Here is a 16508-nt window from a genome sequence, read left to right as displayed (position 1 = left end):
TCTCATATGGAAATTATTTTAAGGGTAGTCACAGTGGTAAAGTTATCTTTGATCAGAAGTAAACCTGTCACATGTATCTGCATGATATGACCAGTTACTAGGATTTATCATTGTACTACCTGTGAGGAATTACATTAGTAACTTTATGTAATCATATATACTGTAGTTTTTGACAATGACATCTACCATGACATCTAACATTGATTCCTAGAGGGCAACAGATAGATAGATAGATAGATAGATAGATAGATAGATAGATAGATAGATAGATAGATAGATAGATAGATAGATAGATAGATAGATAGATAGATAGATAGATAGATAGATAGGACCAAACTCACTGCTAAGCTGTGCAATGCATAAAATGCAGAATTAAAGGGAGGGCAAAAGAGGGATTGCCCAAGGGGCCTCCATTAGCTAAAGCCTTCATCTCACAGTTTCCTACAACACTTTCTAGATAAAACATGGGAATAAGTTTTAATATGTGGCAGAAGAGGTTATTATGCAGATTTTACTAACCTATATTACTAAATGTTGGAACGCAGTTCTCCTTGTTTCGAGACTCTGATGCCCTACCGTTAACTAATGTTTATTGCCATAGACATCCTGGTGGGTAGCGACGAGCCATTACGATCAGGTGGTATGGATAAGACGTCACCACGCACTCCTGTAAATAAGGAGGGTGGGGCTGGAGACAATGGACACTGGCATCATGGAACCGGAAAGTTATCAGTAGGGAAATTATATTGGAATGTTTCTTACATTTGGCACCAAATGAATGCTTTTAAAATCTCAGGAAAGCCTCTTTAAGTTAGCCACACATTATATAGCACTCTTACTTAAGAGGGGGCCAACCACTAAATTTATTGACCAAGTGTCTTCATCAAGCTTAATCCAGCTGATAAGAGAATTTTGGTTTTCATCTTGGAAAACTGTTTAACTTTTCCAGCACATCACAGGAACATAGCACATTCTACATCACGCTTGATTTTGTGACTCTATACTCTAATTTATAAAAACAAGGTTTTGGTAAAGCCATTTGAACCCTAACAATTTGAAGTGCTGGTGTCCTGCAAAGACCCTAATGCTTTGGAGTCACTCAACTCAACATGAACGTGAGCTTGGTGAACTGCAGATGACCATAGTTCCCTAGACTTACAATACCCATTGGTTACAGTGGAGCCATATGCTATCGTCATGAGTTTAACATCAATGCAACACTGAGTCAGGTGACTGTACGAAACATAAAACACTCATGAGAATCTCTCTTTATTGTTGTATATATTAAGGTACCACAATAGAATTTTAGGATATACACTTGTCTGTGAGCACAGTTACGTCACACATACACACACTCACAGGTAACAAACCTTGCACTTTGGAAAAAACTGCACATGATGAATTTCCACCCCTGTACAAACCCCTTGTGTGTGTATTTGCTCTTCTAGGTGAATCCCATATTGGAAGAAAATATTCAATAGGCATTCACAACTGTGGCTTATAGGTGGACTGCGACATTTTATATTAATTTGTGCTTGGAAAACCAGGACATGAGTGACATTAGAGCAACACTGGTTGACTCTGGCGAGATTTTGTTATACTCTACTCTTTACATTAACTGTCACAATATGATAACCAAAATGAAAACCAGCTTGGAAGAATAACAGTAATATGCCCTGGTACAGTGCGCCATTATGCTGTGCCTAGCAGACTGGATGAATAAATGGGCAATGTTGTACGCAGGCCTTTCTTATATGGGACTCTTTAATATAGACTTCCTTTGCTAATCTATATATATATTTATATCCACCATAATTTATCCAAATTAGATTACCTCTAAATAAATATAACAAAAATAAAATATTTCCCTTTGATTCATTTACAGATATATTTTTGTAAGCTTTTCTTGGGGGGGGGGAATAGAAAATGGAAATATACGAGGATGTTCTAGCTTTTCAGCTACCAGATGTTTCAGCAACACAAAATGAGGCAATGTATTGATGGCACCATCTCAGGTAGCAAATGCAATAATGTGTAGAGCCAAAATGAGGATGTCAGTAGAAACTGATGCATAATTATTAGTGATGCTGATGCCAAACTTCACTGTCTTTGCATTAATCTTCTATATTGTATGTAAAGGCTTCCATTAGCCCCTCTAGAGAATGTATAAATCCAGAAATACTACAGATAGAACCAATGACAAAAATGGAAACATCAAAAAAGACATGATGCCACTGAAGCTTCCTCCACAAAAGCTTAAGATGGAAGAGGCTTGGAAGCAGGAAGCAAAGACCAGCTCCTGTGAGGCTACCAGTGAGACCCATCAAAAGGGCAAAGTGGGGCACATAGATGGCCATAAGCAAGGTTAAAACAACTAGGGCACATCTGAGGGTGAGGCCCCAAGACTTCAGTCTCCCATCTCCCCCATAACAGTTTGGGAAAAATGATCTGGTTCCTTCCTGGAAAAGAGATCTTTCCAAGACTTCTACTGCAGCGAAGAAGGGCAGTGGGTATGAAAGCAAGGCTTTAGCCACCAAAAAGATATTGACCACTGCCCTGATAGTGGAGGGTAGGTTGTCTGTTATGACCTCCTTGGTTTCATCTGCCCAGGTTAGATAAGCCACCAGAGCAAAAAGCCCCTTGAGAATGCAGGCGGCGATGTGGGTCCAGTTCATCATGCAGTGGAATTCTTTGGGGCTCTGCATGTTCCCTTCCAGAGATGGCAGGAAGATCTGGGAGGTGTAGCTGAAGACAATTATGCCTATGGAGATGGGGAACTTCTTTACATCTATGTAAAACTTCACTTTGTCCCAAGCCCAGTCTCTGGCTCTGGACAGACAATAGGCAATCACTAAGACGTTAATGACAAAATGAGCTAAGGTGCAGAGTAAACTGAACTTGGATACAGACTTAAGGTTTTTGAGGAATGCACATGGTAGAAGCGCAGCAGTGGCTATGATTGACCAGGACTTCTGAGAAATTGGTAGGGTTGGGAAGCTGTTGTACATCAAGTTTCCACTGACCACCACATAAAGGATGCACGTCATGACCAGTTCGATAATTTGAGCCACATTGACAATCCTTCCCCCAAGTTTAGGAAACCTGGGTGCGCAGCAGGCATTGGCAATGTCCACATATGTGTCCCTCACTCTCACAGTCTCTCCGTCTTCATTCTCTTCATACAAGCAAGCAATAAGAATCTTTCCAGTGTAGCAACACACAACTGCAGCAAAAATAATGAGGAACAGTCCCAGGTATCCACCATGAAGAATTGCGTAAGGTAATCCCAACACGAACATCCCCTGCAAAATACAAGCACAACACAAGTGAGGACCAATGCATTTGTCAATCCTTCAATCTTCTATCTATATCCTTCCCCTAAGCTATGATTAAGAACCCTAGTGGTTTGAAACGCGTAAGCGTCATCCTGGGATCATTGGTTTAATTTGTCGTGTTTTTTTTAAGATGACCAAATAAATACAGATTTTTATTACCAAGAGTGCTGGATACAACGTTCTTTTCTATTGAATATTACCTTCTATATCTGCTGCTGACTCAGAGGATTCCCTCCTGTATCTATGAGCACCATTGAAATTCACAATGTGGTTTTGGATGAAAATTGAATAACATGGTGGAAACGCGGTGAGCGAACCCTTGCTAATACTTTACATTACTATATCCTTCCCCTAATGCTGACTTGTGCAGCCCTTTTACCTTCTGATCCACTATATCTAGCATGCTCATACATAATTTGTCAATGATGAGAAGTTAGGACAAGGTGGAACATATAAAAAGTTTAATTCCACATATATGTAATGTTTTTGGCCCCCCAGGCACATGGGCCCAGGAGCAACTCCTACGTCCGCACCCCTAAAGCTATGCCTCTTATATAATATATTGGCCTCTGCTGCTGTATATTCTCCCCTTAGATCTCCCTTTGCATGATCTGATGCCTCCTTCTCCCCAGCTGTAAATGACCACCTGTATCAGTGACCATGATATCTATACTTGTAGTAAACATGTAATCCGTGGTCACCAGTAGTGATGCTCAGCTCTGCTCAGTTATCATATTGTCATTCTGTGATGCAATTGACAGTTGTAGTATTTCCTATATGCTGGCCCCAAGTGACTCGCGTCAGGTCTGCTCTATTGTCATGGCCAATTCAGGCTTTAGCTCCAGCCCAGTAGAGGACAAGAAAGGACAGAACAATCCCTTTCAGGTAAATACAATAAGGCGTTGTTCATTCTAGGATGTCGTTTTACAGTTCATTCATACAAATTAAAAAACAGATCCATTAACATATCGCATTGTAAACTGATACTACTAGAAGAACACTTTTGTCATCACTTTGCATCCATTCTATATGAAACCATTTTTTCCAGAGGTGCAAAAGTATGAAGAAATAACATTTTTTTTAATAAGAAATGAACTCATTGTGTGATGTATAAAGATGAATGAACAGTTCTTGATGATGTGTCCCTTTATATTTGGATCAATGCAAAGGGTATGTTTGGGTTTTAAAGTCTCCCTCCAGTCATAGAAAACCCCTGAAATGTCATAGAGAATTAGTGTTCTCATTGATTGTGTTCCGGGATCTGAAGTGTTAGCTCTGAATAGCCCCATACCCTATTGGCTCACCATTGGCTTCTCTTACTTTCATTCGGGTGAGCTGAAGATAAGCCACAGACTTGCATTACAGTCCATAGTCCCTTCTCTGGAATTAAAGGGGTTATCCGGGTTATAAAAATTGATAGCCTATCCACAGGATAGACCATCAATATTAGATTGATGGGGGTCCGACCGTCAGCACCGCGCCAATCAGCTGTTTGAAGGGGCCACGGCCATGTTTACATGGTTCTTCTTTCTGCTCCCACTTGCATGCGCCATTACATTTGTAGAGATTTTGCTAGGTATTGCACCACTGTCCTATTCAAGATTGTACATGCGCCGTGGCCCCTTCAAACAACTTATCAGACCCCCACCGATTTAATATTGATGGGCGATCCTGAGGATAGGCCATACATTTTTACAACCCAGATAACCCCCTTTAAACCAGAAGAAGCCATCAGGAGCTAAATGTTCCTTAGACACTTCATTCTAGCTTCAGTGGATGTCTTAGTGCCTGGACCCTCATCAATGAGAACTAAAAATGCAAAAATCTCTGTAACTATCTCTGAAACTTATCTTTAGCCTATTGCATTACACCGTGATGGGTTGTACCACAGAGTAGTGTACCAGCCATCAACTCCTCTAAAACACTTATATAAAGATGTGGCAGAGCTGAACATGTCCTTGGGGACAACTACTCTTGATATCATAATGTGTTTGGTGTCTGTAGTATTACCTAGGACAGCAGGTAAACCAGCCAAGTTAAAAGAAAAAGTTAAATGACATATGAGCTCTGCTACATCTATATGTTTTCCTTTAAACTAGGTGGAGTCTATTTTGGGCTGAAGATTATGTCTAGTAGGTGAGTGAGGAGCTAAGTCTGAGTCTAAGGAAACAGAAAAAAAAAGGATTGTGCACTTGTATATTAGATGTATTGGTAGAATCTGATGTTGTAATGGTTATTATCAAGTTGTTTCTTCTTCAAAGGCATCTGTTTTTTCTTCGTTCATTATTTCTTCCATTGATTTATTGTAAATAAAGGAGCACTAACCTAAAGCGCAAAATGTATGACAATAAAACCTCCAATAAGATCTGATCATATCAATCACATATAGATATATACAGTATATAATTGTTGGGAAGGGGAGTATTATGTTTAGTAACATCATAATACTACAGTCAGCCTGCAATGGCTGATAATAGGAAACAACAGAGTACATTAGACTGCACAGGGAACCAAGAGAACATAGGCTTAGGTTTAGTGTCCCTCTAAAAATGATACTTTTAGAGGGAGACAGGTTTTCCATTATAACCTCCATGCACAAGGACATTGCATATTAACCTCCATGCACAAGGACATTGATGGGGGCTTGGACATTTCTGGTGAGCAAGGACTTCCCCCTATGACGTCCACATTCAGTAATAGGCACGTGGACAGGGCTTGTCCAGTTGGGACATCCAATTTAATGTCACCTCTTTGTGAGATAAAATTAGGGGTGGGACTGGAGCTACAGAATGGTACGCAGCCATGACAAGACAAAAAAAAATCATTATTAATAAAACAATGTGGACTGGTTTTCAGATTCAAATAACAGAATCTATTCTAAACCGTATATTTGAATCTGTATATATATATATTTTTTTTTTATTTTTTTTTTTAAAGTTCCCAGAGTTCAACCTTCAGTTTTCTAATTTCCCCTCCATTGTCACTGTCATCTAATTGTACTAACTATGGAGGGCTCCATTGGCTGCTAGGCCTAACAGCAGCTGCTATACCTGCTACCCTGGTAGTTCTGCCCTTGACTGACATGAGGTCCACAAAAATGCTTGTCCCCATGTCCACTGTTCTGGGAAGCTTCAAATACATTTACATATTATTGTAAATATTATTATATATTATTGTAAATATTATTATATATTATTGTATTATGTATGAGCTAGTCTCTTTCATTTAGCAACTTTCTTTAATGCAATAATACTTTAGTTTTTCTTGTCTAATTTCGCAATACAAATTCACAATTAAAAAAAATCAGCTAACTTTTAAAAGTAATTACTGAATGTGTGTAATTGAAGGCCAATGTGCTGCAACTGAAGAAGACTGTAATGGAAAATGATGGCAGAGGACATGAATTATGGCAAATGACCTGATCTACTACTAAAAAAAAAGATTATCTCTGCCGAGACCCTTTACAAAGCTTCATATACAAGTAAATAAATAAATAAAAAAATTTTGCAAAAATGTCCACACCCCAGCACTGAGGATCATTCATACATACTGGAAGTGTGTTTATATACACGCCACCAGCTCTTCTCCAGTATTTCGGTCAACATGTCGGATCTCCACTTGAGTATGATGAACTGGTAGTGATACTGGCTCCCCAGGCCTCTAGTGCTAAGTAACTACAAAATGATGTTTTGCCTGTATAACTATAACTATATTATATATATACTGCAGATAGTTAGATGAGAGATAGATAGATAGATAGATAGATAGATAGATAGATAGATAGATAGATAGATAGATAGATAGATAGATAGATAGATAGATAGATAGATAGATAGATAGATGATAGATAGATAGATAGATATTCGGTCCATTTTCCAAAGAACCAAAACCAAACTTTCATCTCATTAGTCACCTCAAGACCATCTCTGTAAGGCCAAAATAATATCAGACTGTAGTTCCATTTTCTTCCACTGGGCGGCAGTAATATCCACCAAAAAAAGTGCCCAGATTACCCTAATCTGCTATGTAGAGGTATTCACAGCTGGGCTGCCATTTTTCCAGTTTTTGTCTCAGGCTCAGCTGAGGATACTGTATGAAGCTCCATACACCTAATGTGACAATAATTTATAAGTATATTACATTTTTGTCTTGAGAAAGGGACAAAATTCTTAATTTCTACACATAATGTGCAATAACATTTCGTCCATGACCAGTATATGGGGCAATATGGTAACATGACCATGAATATGCAGCCTGCTTAATGCCTCCAGCAACCCAGGAGATATCATAATTGTCCTTGCATTTAAATCGGTATTTTTATAAAACTCTTGCCTTAATTTTACTTCTCTTTTGTCTTTCTTTTTCCTTTAAGGAATTACTAACAATACAATTAAGAAAGAAAGACAAAAAAGAGGAGAAAAGAAAGAAAGAAAGAAAGACAAAAAAGAGGAGAAAAGAAAGAAAGAAAGACAAAAAAGAGGAGAAAAGAAAGAAAGAAAGAAAGAAAGAAAGAAAGAAAGAAAGAAAGAAAGAAAGAAAGAAAGAAAGAAAGAAAGAAAGAAAGAAAGACAATGGATAAATAAGAAATATAGATAAAATAACAGATACAAATATTTGAAATATAAAGAAAAATGTAATTGACTCGGACTGTGTGTATACATATATTCACTTACAAAATATATTTTCTTTGCTCCACATATCTTTCTGTCATTGTGAATGTCTCATTATCCTTCCTGCGACTGATGAATACGCAGCTACTAAAATGTCTTTCTACAATGTCTTCTTGTGCATAATTCGTTTATACAGAAAATACATGATAATTGGTAACAGTCAGACAATAATGTTACCACAACAGGGGACCCATGTGTTATATAAACAATATCCTTACCTTTCACATCAATATTTCTAATTTTTTCTATAACTATATGTCATTTTTGCATATCTACAATTTCTGATCAAATAGTGCCTAACGAAAACATAGTTTATCCATTCATAATCTATCTATCTATCTATCTATCTATCTATCTATCTATCTATCTATCTATCTATCTATCTATCATCTATCTATCTATCTATCTATCTATCTATCTATCTATCTATCTATCTATCTATCTATCTAATCTATCTATCTATCTATCTATCATCTATATACCTATCTTTGTAATATCTATCTATTTATTCATATCTATATATTTCTACCTATCTAGAAAGGATAACAGGATTTGCTTGAGATGGATCTTCTATAATGGCTCGATGTGCCCCTATATATTGTTACTTTGTATTACTAGCACGGAGGTATTGCAGATATAAGACGTAAATGAAATGCTCTACACATATAAATCCCTATGGAGAGCATCTGACCCATGTTTAATTGGGATTATCTCTCCTAGGGGAATGAGATACTTGTATGTAAGATTTAACCTTTAGTGCTGTATGGAGTATATTATTTTATAGGGAGGGGCTATTTGGCACTATAGTGAAAAATGGTTTCACAAGAAACAGGATTTTATGACCTTGGAAAAATGACCTTAACAGGCTGTGATATCATGGATTATCTCCAAACCCTGTATGGTGTCCATCATCTTTGACCAGTAAGAATAATTATAAGATGAGAGATGATCCACAAAAATTACAGACTGCTATTAATGGAAATGTCTTACCTGGATGGCGTTGGTGACATTCCAGCCTGCTTCCCATGATGTGATTCTAGGCTTATCACCCGTTGATAACTCAGAGCATAGTCCTTCATCTTTTGAAGCAGAAGAAGGGGGACCTGTGCCATCTCTTTGGTAATGGATATCTCCCTCTGCGGAGACATCACCAGTGGACACCTCAGTCTTCAGAATGTCCATCTGAAGACCTTGTCGGTGTTCCGTGTCCAGGTCATCGCAATGAGCAAACCCTACTGCTTCTTCATTAGTGGCCGCTTGGAAGCCCATCCTGGCAAACATTCCGCTAACCTTGGCCTGTGACTTGTTGGACACCGAGGTGGCCACATTGGACAGTTTGCTCCTTATCATGGTAGCCATGTTGGCTTATTAAGACCCGATAAGATCAGGAATGTCCTTCTTCTTGGTCTGCAGTTGTCGCCTTGATGTAGACTGTTACCTCCACTTGTTCAGGCTGGTTCTTCTCCACCCCTGAGCCCCCCTCAGCATGACACCTTCTGCAAAGGTAATTAGAACCGCCTAGGTGTCGCCATGATGAGCACCTTCACCTTCTTTTCTTTAGATATTTGGGTTTGAAGTAGTTGGTGCTGATCTCAATAGAAACTTGGTAGACACTTCTTCTGTGTGTACTTCCCTCAGTGGAATAGGAGCCCAATGTAAATCCTGTGGTGGGTGGGTGATTGAGATAGGGAGGGGGGAATGCAGTATGTTAGTATTGTGCTGAGCACGGTCAAAGAACATCTACAGCTAGAACATTCATCTAGCCTGTGGAGATTGGGAAGATTTAGGATGGGGGGAGGGTTAAGGGGATGGGGGTGTCTGCATGACTGCTGCATATCTGGGGGAGGGTCTAAATCTTCACCCCCACCCCTTTTGTCACCAATTGTATTGCACAATCTTATTCTTTCAATAATTTAAGCCTCCCATCATGTCACCCCATGCAGTAGTCAAATCCAACCTTCAACAAAACTCAGCCATTATTCCACTATACCTCCCAGCATTGCCCCAAAAGCCTTTATTTTCCAAGCTCACCTCACTAACTTTCATGACAGGATTTTCCTTAAGAATCAGTCCATCAAACTTAGTGCCATTTTCCATGAATGCAAAATGCACCATCATTTTCACCTTGCCACCGAAGATGACTTTATTCCCATTCATGACCTTTCGTCTTCTCAATCATCTCTCAAACATAAGCGAAAACTCAACGTTACCCCTCAAGCCCCCCAGGGTTTCCTACCTCTGTACCTGCTCGAGCTCCGTATTATAAACCATACTGCACCCACATTTGCACCACCCACTGCGCATCTTTGCTGGGGTGACACTGTTCTATTTAAAGGCTTCGTCCTACAGTAATGATGAAAATGTCTATTTAGACCAAATGATGTCCAGCTGCAGGGACCTGACGATCCAAGAGCGGAGAACACTAAACAATTTGTTTCTATTGCCGGAAAATCACTTGTAATTTTCTTCTAAGACTTAATTATTGGGGGATCCTCGTCCATGCTGCGGAGACCCTGCAAATATCTCAGCCTACACTCTGCAATCATGACGCCGCCATAATGATATTGAGATGGACATGTACATTATATATGTGTGGGTGTGTGTGTACATATTATATATATATATATATATGACATTATATATTACATTATATGTTTATAGGTATAGATCTATGAACGATCTAAAGATAGACAAATCTATGGATCTATAGTTAAATATATCTATGGATGAATATATAGATCTATCTATAGATAGATGGATCTATGAACGAATAAGTAGCTATATATAACTTTAAATGATTGGTGCACAGCTGAATAGACAGCTAGTACGAAAATAAAATATTTCATGACTCACTTATATTATTTTATTGTTTTACCTCCCCCTTCATTTCAGACTTTATATATATACACATATATATATATATATATATATATATATATATATATATATATATATATATATATATATACACATATATATTTTTATATATATATATATATATATATATATATATATATATATATATATATCTTGATAGATGGATAGATAGATAAAGATGTGTGTGTGTATATATATGTATATATAGTGTCACTTATGCATCATAAAACCTCTTCCTTTCCTCTTCTTCCTCGGTTACAGGGTTGTAGATGAGTGAGAAGGAATACTACACATCTGCATCTGTTATAGTTTGCATGAACGAGTGGGTGAGTGGGTGACATGAGGGCCGTAGGGGATCTGGAGGGCGGCAGTACTGAGGAATGTTTGGGGATATATTTTGTGGCGTGTATAACTGGATATGACATGCCGGATCCCTCCTTTAGAAATCAAATGTTTACATCTCACTGCACAAATAGGTCAACATTTGTCTCCTAATATCACATTATTTTTCCTCGGAAGGGAATTCCAGATTATCCTACAGGGGTTGTATTGTAAATGGCTGCTGCAGTTCATGGATTCTTTGCCTCCATCATGAACTGGGGCTTCTTCCTTTAAACTATAAATAAAATACTATCAATACAATACATAAATAAAATTAATGAAATGATAGAGAAATAAAATATATAATTAATGTGAAATAAATAAATACTATCTAAAATAAATAAAACAGGAGTAATGAAAGAGAGGAATGTACTGTAGAGTATGAGATCACAGGAGAGAATTCTGTGTAAATAGCAGTGACATTTCCTACATGTGCCCTGTATTGTGAATCTGCTATAAGAGACAATACACAGAGGAGAGATGTGTTAAACTCAGAGGGCAACAATATTATTGTCTGCAGCACCTGAGGGATCTTCACCACGATATCTACAGTGTGTACACAACGCTAAACGCTAAAACATGAAGGGGGTGGAATTAAAAAAAAATACAAAAATAAAATATATATATATATATATATATATACATATAAGATAGATAGATAGAGAGAGAGAGAGAGAGAGAGAGAGAGAGAGAGAGAGAGAGAGATAGATAGATAGATAGATAGATAGATAGATAGATAGATAGATAGATAGAGAGATAGATAGATAGATAGATAGATAGATAGATAGATAGATTGCTGCTGTTCCTTGATATAAAAGTGAATATTCTGATATACAGTGTGGTGTCCATTTTGTGTATATTTTTAAGAGATATAAATGCATACTGTGCGTGTATTTGCATATATATGTGTGTGTATATATACATATGTATATATATATATATATATATATATATATGTATATACACACACACACACACACACACACACACACACACACACACACACACACACACACACACACACACACACACAGAACGAATTATTTCCTATTGAACTACAATTATATCTCACTTCAATATTTCTGCATGATTAGTATTAAAAAACAAATGCATAGGAGGAAGCATACCATACAGTGCATACATCGATTAGAAAGATATTCTAATAATTATCTATCTATCCTATCTAATCTATCTATCTATCTATCTATCTATCTATCTATCTATCTATCTATCTATCTATCTATCTATCTATCTATCTATCTATCTATTATACGTACATCCCCTGTTTAATGGACATTTCTGATTAGTTTATTATTAGGAGGTGAAATGTATTTCTATATTGTATTTATTCCATCAGACACAGCATCGGGTTTTCAGCACCAAATACAGGAGAGGGAGACGTTCAGAATCTTTGTAACTGCACGGCATTGTTCAGACGCCTAATACTCAGTGACTGCAGGTATGTGAGTGAGTGAGTGAGTGAGTGAGTGAGTGACTGCAGGTATGTGAGTGAGTGACTGCAGGCATGTGAGTGAGTGAGTGACTGCAGGCATGTGAGTGAGTGAGTGAGTGAGTGCAGATATGTGAGTGAGTGACTGCAGATATGTGAATGAGTGACTGCAGATATGTGAGTAAGTGCAGGTGAGTGAGTGAGTGACTGAAGATATGTGAGTGAGTGACTGCAGATATGTGAGTGAGTGCAGGTATGTGAGTGACTGCAAGTATGTGAGTGAGTGAGTGAGTGAGTGACTGCAGGTATTTGAGTGAGTGAGTGACTGCAGGTATATGAGTGAGTGAGTGACTGCAGATATGTGAGTAAGTGCAGGTGGGTGAGTGAGTGAGTGAGTGAAGGTGTGTGAGTGAGTAACTGCAGATATGTGAGTGAGTGCAGGTATGTGAGTGAGTGACTGCAGGTATGTGAGTGAGAGTGAGTGAGTGACTGCAGGTATGTGAGTGAGTGAGTGAGTGAGTGACTGCAGGTATGTGAGTGAGTGACTGAACGAGTGAGTGCGTGAGCACTGGGTGCTAAGCATAGCTCAAAGTGAAAGTGTAGCAAGTGTCTATTTAGAGAACGAGGACAACAGCTTAAATAAAACAAAGAAAAATCATTTGGTGGAGTACAGTGATACATGGAGAGGAAGAGGGAAAGGAGGGGCATAGGAACGAACATAGAGGGAGAGGCATGAGACAGAAAAAGGTAGAAAGAGAGAGGGAGAAAGAAAGAGAGAGACAGAGATAGATAAACAGAGTATATAGAAAGAAGAAAGGGCACAGAGGTAAAGAAGAAAGAGAAGAGAAAGGAGATAAAAATAGATAGAGAATTAAGAACAGACGATAAAAAAGAATGGATGAAGGGAGGGTAAAGTAAGAACAGAAATAAGAAGGATGATGATGGTAGGAGAAAGAAATAAAGCAACGAAAGAGCGAAAGAAGGAAGGAATAATTAAGGACAGAGGATAATGAAGAATGGATGAAGAGAGGAGAAAGTAAAGGAAGTATAGAAAGATAATGAAAAAGAAGGCTGAATAGAAGAGAATGAAGAAAGAAAGAAAGAAAGAAAGAAAGAAAGAAAGAAAGAAAGAAAGAAAGAAAAAGAGGGAGGAAAAAAGGAAGAAAGAAAGAAAAAGAGGGAGGAAAAAAGGAAGAAAGAAAGAAAGAAAGTAAGTAAGAAAGAAGGAAGGAAAGAAAGAAAGAAAGAAAAATAAATTATAAAACAAGGAAAAGAAGATTAGAGGAAGGGAGGAAAAGAGCAAAAAGATAAAAGAATAAAAAAAAAGTGAGGCTAGAGAGCAATAAGGGAACTGGATTAAGCAAAGAAATAGATGAAGAAGAGGGGGAAGCAGAAATATAATACAGAAAGATCAAGAGAGAAGGAAGAAGAGAAAATACAGGCAGAAATGTTAGGGGAAAATCTTAGGAGAAAATTGAGAGAGAAGAACCAGGGGAGGAAAGAGGTGGAATAAAGAAAAGAGAAAAACGAGAGAAAAGAGGAAGAAGATAGAAGAGACACAGATGGGAAAAAGGACAAGAAGGGAGAAAATAGAGGAGAAAGGGAGGAGAAAATTGAGAGTTCAGAGAGATGAAAGAGCGAGAATGGACTAAAGGAGAGTTAGAAAGAGAAAACGAGACAGTAAAGAAGAGACAAATCACACAATAGATATAACAGAACAGATCGACACAAAACTGAAGAAACCACGAGTGATGAGAAGCTTCTGAGGGAATCAGTCAGTAAGCAGGATAATAATGAAGAAGTATGGAAATAGAAGACGGATGATGAATATATGAGATACAGGAAGGTGAGGACATGAAGCAGGTGCAGTGTGGTTAGTAGTAAAGACGTGTGTTGTTCCGGTCACAGAGAGTGAAGAGTCAGTAGAGTCCCTTTACCTAGTAGGTGTCATGTCCATCTGTGCAGCAGTAACAAGCTCCTGAGCAGCACTTTCAGCCTGCAGGGAGCACTGCTGCTGAGCCTCCATCATCTCACCATACACACAGCCCAGTGTCTCTGCCACTTATATACCCCACAACCATACACAGGGCAGGTGCAGCTGTGGAGGAGAAGCAGCACCGCCTCTTACCACAAACTGCACATCCACCTCCTCCCTCAGCCCCTGCTCAACTCTGTTTACTTCATATCATCAAACTATATGATCCATCACTCTTATCTCTACTCTCTCAGTATATTGCTTTCTTCAGCATTATAGTACAATATAATTTATTATTCTCATAATTGACAATTAATCTTCTGGACATGGCTAAACTTTTATCAGCAATATTATGAACTGAAATGCATTTTTACTAGTATATTGCAGATTTTAATCTGTACATTTAGTTAAGCACTGATATAATATTTACTTGGTTTGTTATATTATAGCCATACTTATATATACACACACACACACACACACACACACACACACACACACACACACACACACACACACACACACACACACACACACACACACACACACACACACACACACACACACACACACCATACAGGTAAATAGGTCTGTGTGTTTCTGTATAGGAAGTGAGGATTATGTCTATATGGTACTTCTGTGTGTGTGTGACATGAGGCAGGTTATTGTCCAGCTTGTAATATGAGTCCAGTCAGCTGCAAGGTACATGAATAGTCAGCTAGGCTTTGTGTCCTACCAACTAGAACCTGTCTGTACGACTCAAGCCCTAATTATATATATAGCGATGACTAATGGGGCAGACAATAATATTAATTGTCCACATTGTCCAGACCATATAAAATACATAGAAATATGAATCATGATTGTGTACAACAGTATACATGACAGAAGCAGATCAGGTGGCTTCTCTGGGGAGAAAGGGTGCCCAGCCCTGGTTGGTCCCATCCCTTTTACTAGTGAGTGACAAGAACCTGTGCAGGTCTCCCCTCTCCAGAAGAATTGCACTGGCAGCAAACAAGAAAGAGAGGAATTAGCCCAAAGATAATAAAAAGGAGGTGGAAACACCAGGTCCTTCTGTCCAGGATGGCAAAACCTGGCACAATAATGGAGGGTCCATTTTAATATTTTCTATGGCGCCCCCTTTCCTCTATGTATGCCACTGATTCTGATAGATACATTATATGTTAGATAATTCAATGACGTATTAAGATTATAATAGTTGGTTATTCAATGACGACATATTGGCTATTTCTTTATATAGTTTGTTATTTCTCTATATAAATGGACCATAATATTTATACGCAATATTCGCTCTCTTGTTCATTTTACCTTTCCCAGGTGTGCAGCATCTTTAAATTCCAATCCAACTACTTCTACTTCTACTTCTACTACTACTACTGCTACTACTACACACTACCACTACCACTACTACTACTACTACTACTGCTACTGCTACTACTACTACTATTACTACTACTACTACACACTACTACTACTACTGCTACTGCTACTACTACTACTACCACTACTAATACTGCTACTACTACTACTACACACTACTACTACACACTACTACTACTACTACTACTACTACTACTACTACTACTGCTACTACTGCTACTACTACTATTATTACTACTACTACTACTACACACTACTACTACTACTACTACTACTACTACACACTACTACTACTACTACTACTACTACTACTGCTACTACTACTATTATTACTACTACTACTACTACACACTACTACTACTACTACTACTACACACTACTACTACTACTACTACTACTACTACACACTACTACTACTA

At 38.1% G+C, this 16508-nt stretch overlaps 1 protein-coding gene across 1 annotated transcript; it reads right to left on the bottom strand.

The window, feature by feature from the left end:
• Positions 1–1909: 1909 nt before the first annotated feature.
• On the bottom strand, positions 1910–9790 carry SLC32A1 (solute carrier family 32 member 1). Its single transcript, XM_075845402.1, has 2 exons — positions 8996–9790; positions 1910–3302 (listed from the first exon to the last, which is right to left on the bottom strand). The coding sequence occupies exons 1-2, from the start codon at positions 9362–9364 to the stop codon at positions 2115–2117; spliced, it is 1557 nt and encodes a 518-aa protein (XP_075701517.1). The 5' UTR covers positions 9365–9790; the 3' UTR covers positions 1910–2114.
• Between the last annotated feature and the right edge of the window lie 6718 nt (positions 9791–16508).

The sequence above is a fragment of the Rhinoderma darwinii genome, chromosome 13, assembly GCF_050947455.1.
Source record: "Rhinoderma darwinii isolate aRhiDar2 chromosome 13, aRhiDar2.hap1, whole genome shotgun sequence".
In the NCBI taxonomy this organism is placed as follows: domain Eukaryota; kingdom Metazoa; phylum Chordata; class Amphibia; order Anura; family Rhinodermatidae; genus Rhinoderma; species Rhinoderma darwinii.
Note: the sequence above shows the minus strand (reverse complement) of the source record. Positions and strands in the feature narration are given on the sequence as shown.